The following is a 5,000-nucleotide window of genomic DNA, read 5'->3' as shown; positions in this document are numbered from 1 at the left end:
TTGTCTTGTTGTATTAAATTATAGATAATGATGAATCACTAGGATCATGATGTCCAGTGCAAAACGAGGCTTGTTTATCATTTCTTTTTCTTCTTCTTATCCTCCCTTTTCTCCTCTGCTGGCTGCTCCTCACCGACAAACGCCCATCCTTCACCCCAGCCGCCCCCGGCATCACCCAGCTCCCAACCTCCCACACCCCCTATTCCTCCCCAGATATACTCTACTGCGATTCGTAACCGAGCTAGGGAAGAAAAAGGATGCCGTAACGGGTAGTACTCTGTGATGGTAAAGTAGAGGGCTCCAAAGGCTAAGCCGGCGAGGTAGCCAGCGACAATCTGTGCAGGGGAATGGTAATGCAAATGAAACCTGACAATAATCAGTAAAATTTATTTCTTAACAGTTGTCGAGGTGCTTACCTAGAATAGGATACCCCTACCGACCACAACAAAAGCCCAAACACGTATACCCTGGTCCTCCACTTCCTCACCATCTCAGCTCTGACACTCCTAACTTGCTCATTTCTGTCTGCATGAGTCAAAACATACCCAATACCCCATGCTACCAAAAACCCCGCAGCTTGAGAATGACTGCTCGGCATACCATATCCTGCTCCCACTTCGCCATGCCCGATGTATGGTCGTTCGCCCTTGAATATCCGTTTTAACACCCAGGATAGTACTTCATTTGCAAGTTGACCAGAGGCAAGGAGTGCGATGGATATTCGGCGGGTGAAAATAAGGAGAGTGAAGTATGATACGAAGAGAAAGATTGGGGAGAGGGAGAGAAGCGTTAAAGGGATGGAAAGCGGGTGTGCGGGATCATAAAGAATGTGTGTGAGGGAGAAGGATTTGAGGGGAGGGAGTGACGATTCAGGAAGCTGCAGGGACATACTGCCTTTTATGCGCTATGTCCTGACTTTTCTTTTTAATGGAGTTTGTCGGACAAGCTACTTCAGTTATTGACATCTGCTTTGTTCCCGATACAAATTGGCACTGAGCAACAGGCCGCAGCAGGCAGCAGTCACCGTCGGCTTGTCACGTAAATCGTTCATGTAACGATGAATACGTAATATATAGGAACAGCGGTGGACTTCTTGTCTCAACTCCCTGCTGCGTTCAGTGGACAAGATCATCAAGCTCGAGTAATAACATGCGATGTCGTCTTTGCATATGTTTCATAATACCAGCGGCGGCATATCGTCGCTCGTTTACGCAACGTGTGCCATATATTCATATAAGAGTGAGCATGTGAGCTTGAGGTGCGTGCGCATGTACATACTGTACTGTGCATAGTACGAGCAATCATCCAACTATCGTGTCACTCCTTTTCAGGCGTACGTAGAAATATTTCTTGTTTCTTGTTTCCAGCAGTAGATCATACAGACATCACTGATCCTTGACCATGGGAGATGGGAAACCTCCGCTTCTCACTCAGCGAAGACAAATCGTCTGCTACTTAGATAGCAGTCTGCTGCCTAGTGTGGGATAACAACAATTCACCAATAGTAGGCCAAGGAGATGTACTGTCAGGTGCTTAGGTTCGATTATTATTATCACATGAGAGGAGGGTGCGGATGGAACGAGGAGAAGGCATGGGAAGGAGGTTGAGAGGTATATCTGGATCTTTCGAGAGATCTTGTTGTATTCAGCAAGTTGCCAGCAAGGGTGAAATGGTATACGTGAAGTGCCGTGTAAGGATTGGAGGACCTCCCGCCGTATGCGTCGCCATTGCATGATGGGTTTATCCGTAGTGCGCGGGAGTTCCGCGGCAATTCCGGAGCGCGTGCCGCTCTTGGCTCTGGCGCGATTGGACGAGTTAAAAGTATGTTTTGTACTTTTAGCCTGCTGAGCTTGAAGAATGTAGTTAATCTATTCGCCGTTATAATATATATAACCGTAATACGTAACCATCCAAATGTTCTTGCACTCCTGCAAAAGTCGTACCGTTTGCGGAAAGATGTCATGTAATAAGGACTGCGAATACTCAAATGGTTTTTTTTTGGCTCCTTTGTCAGTCACTCTGCATAGCTTAATCAGATAATAATAGCCAAGTGAGATGGGACCTTGAGAGGAGAGAGATCTGTTTATGCTGGCCGACTCTCGTTTACGATGAACCAGAATAGTGGGAGAGATGGAAAACAAGGGCACGATGGTGTTGTAACCAGGTACAGGCACAAAAAATATATTGATGCCCAAATACAGTGACCGGTGGTCGTAGGTTGCTAGAGGAGAAAGTTTTGAACGTGTGCATGCAAGAGTATCAAGCAACAACGGGATAGGCAAACCAAGAATCCATGGAAAATAACTTGGTGATATGGACAGGGAAGAAATGAAGGAGACCTTCGAAGGAAGAAATGGAGGCACTCGCTCAGATATCGAGGTACGCCCAACTCTTGGCAGTGCCGTCCACTGGGAATGAAGCCCAGGCACAGATGTGCGGGCCCAGCCTTTGAGAGCGCCGAAGTGGCAGTCTCTCCACCGTCGAGCTCTGGTGGGGGCCACCATGTCTCAGGCTCGTAAAAAGGGAAGTGTTAATTTATTCAAAAGGAGTTCACCACTCAACACCCATTATTTCATCAATTCGCTTCAGTTGGCACCTGATATGTAGTAATTGCGCCTCGAAGCCGGCAATATCCAAAGCCATCTCCCGCCGCCCTTACTTTTAATTCGAGCGCCGTCCCTTGCTCCTTCCCCATCAACAAGGTCCTAGAGGAAGCGGCTGATGTTCTTTGTCCGATATCCAATACCCACTGCGATGGCTGCTTCTCTATCACTTTTCCTCACTTTCTTTCCTCCTTTCCCATCCTTTTTCGTCTGAGCCACCTCTTTGAGTATATTGCATTAATTCTCAGCCATTTCCCCACCCTTCGTCACCTTAACTTTATCTCGCGCCTTATCTCTTCTGCTGTGCTTGGGTTACACACCGCTCGTGGACAATGGTCAAATGCGCGTCATAGAACATTACTGTGCATAACTGGGTCTCAACTCTCAACCAAAATAGGAATGAGACTGGTGTGGACGGTGTGCCGAGCTTTCGTTAGGCAGCAGCATTATCAGGAAGTTCTGGATGCTGGAGTCCTATATGCGCCGATATCATGATGCCATCATACTACGTAATGAAGAATCATTGCTGTAGGCTATGGGTTGTAAATGGTGCACATCATGCGGTGTCATGCATAGTAAACAGACATGCAAAAACCACCGCAATCCGCAAATAAATGCGCAGACCATAGGGTTTACGGTAAATCCTGAATGTCTAGGGTTGCAGCTTTTCTGTTCACGCGGTTCGGACTTGGAACTTGGAGGGTGGGGAGGGGGCAGACAGATATCAAGTCAAAAATGGATTAGAGAAGAGTAGAAGAATATGATTCATGCAAGCCACACACGCATTCACCACATTTCAATGCAGTAGATGGCCACGGTGGCGTTTCTTCGGGGGCCCATGATCGATACAGATCTTTTCTATATGAGGGCGAAACCCGAAGAATAGGCTTTCAGTGAGAAAAGGAAAGAAAAAATTCGGAGAAACGATTAACGTTTCGTAACTGAACAGCAAGTAGATACAACTCTGTTCCTCTTCCCTTCATTCTCGTTCATTTCTTCCCCACAACTGCACGGTATCCATTATCCATCCATCACCCATCACGATCGCATTAACTTTATTATTTTTGGTCCACAGCAATCTTCGACCATCAGCTTAAGCACATTGACGCACATCATCTACCATCTCAAAGTGATCCGTGATCAGGGCCCTCCGGCATTATTTACTGTTGTATCTGTTTCACAGTCACACGCCCACGACACACCACCACCAAGTCGTCACCAGCTGTCAGCCAATTTGGGCCACAAAAGCAGGGGAATCACGGTTGGACGTAGAAGTTGCGGGTAATCGTTCAGCAGCTTCGAAGTGTCCCCAGTATCGCACGCTCTCGAGAGTACACGATCGATCTTGTACAGCCGACCACTATATTTTCGCAAGCAATTCGACACTCAACATCCTTTCGCTTCAGCACAGTTCAATATCTGGTGTGACAATCTCCAGTCGCTGTCAGTTCATTGGAGCTGGACTTAGGCAGTCTTCGTATATTCATATAACCCAACAACAATTTTATTCTGGCAGCTGGCAATCGCCCAGTTACAACCAGAGAAACTGTATTGGAACAAGAGATAGTATCTCAGATTTCTATTCCTGCATCGCGCCTTTCAACCTCCAGCCAACACGCTCCATCCGACTATTAGACATCATCTCTCTCGATCTTTCACTTGCCAGGAGCTTAGCATCCACCGTGAAGTCCGAAGCTCGATAAAATTAAAGAAGCGCAGAACGCGCAGCATATCTCGTGAGCCTCTACGATCATCGCATAAGCATCTCTTGCACTGCCAGCTCTGACCGGCTCGTACCTCTCATAGATTCCCATAATGCCCCATACAACCAACGTCTCTTTATCGCCTCGGCCCACGACACCATCTGGCTCTCTGCCGCGTACGGATCGTTCTCGCCGACCTCTTCCTCCAGACACTGCAGCGTCTGGTATCAACGATTTACCCCGTCGGGAATTCTTTTCAGAAGGTAGTGATGGTGAAGACTATGATGATGAAGAAGATGAGGAAGAGGAGGATGACGTTTTTGCATTCAATCGACCAGCAACCGCTGCTCAACCTAATGGAGCGAGTTCATCAGGCTATGGGACCGCGCCAACGTCTGGTAGGCCAACGACAGCTGGTATTAGCTGGACGCAGACGACTGCTGAAGAAAGAGGTCCAGCACACGTCGGTACAAGCACAGGTCCTGGTACTCTGTCTTACGATGGTCCAACACCTTTGCGAGATCAGCCACAATCTGTCAACAGCAATAATAAAGATGCTGTGCCTACACCAACTGGTGTCATCGATGTCGGCGGGCATTTACCAGATACCACATACGATGTCAACAATCCCCCGCCATTCAGTGGTAAGAATAACCCCAATAATTCTAGTTTTGCGTATAACATAACGGGACGG

The 5,000-nt window shown here is 47.5% G+C and overlaps 2 protein-coding genes across 2 annotated transcripts in view; one reads left to right on the top strand and one right to left on the bottom strand.

Annotated features, from left to right (window-relative positions):
- Nucleotides 1-77: 77 nt before the first annotated feature.
- Nucleotides 78-889, bottom strand: CNBC6520 (hypothetical protein; the record flags this gene model as incomplete). The annotated part of the gene is made up of 2 exons (XM_771170.1): nucleotides 78-366; nucleotides 417-889. The coding sequence occupies 2 exons, from the start codon at nucleotides 887-889 to the stop codon at nucleotides 78-80; spliced, it is 762 nt and encodes a 253-aa protein (XP_776263.1).
- Nucleotides 890-4,418: 3,529 nt separating this feature from the next.
- The window catches only part of CNBC6510 (hypothetical protein), a gene marked incomplete at both ends in the record, with an annotated part of 3,579 nt that continues 2,997 nt past the window's right edge, over nucleotides 4,419-5,000 (top strand). Inside the window, one exon of the mRNA XM_771169.1 lies at nucleotides 4,419-4,950. Within this exon, the coding sequence (XP_776262.1) occupies nucleotides 4,419-4,950 (532 nt within the window). The remainder of the gene's footprint in view (nucleotides 4,951-5,000) is intronic.

Source organism: Cryptococcus neoformans, chromosome 3 (assembly GCF_000149385.1).
Source record: "Cryptococcus neoformans var. neoformans B-3501A chromosome 3, whole genome shotgun sequence".
Classification (NCBI taxonomy): Eukaryota; Fungi; Basidiomycota; class Tremellomycetes; order Tremellales; family Cryptococcaceae; genus Cryptococcus; species Cryptococcus deneoformans.
The sequence above is the reverse complement of the archived record's forward strand: the minus strand, read 5'-3'. Positions and strand labels throughout refer to the sequence as shown.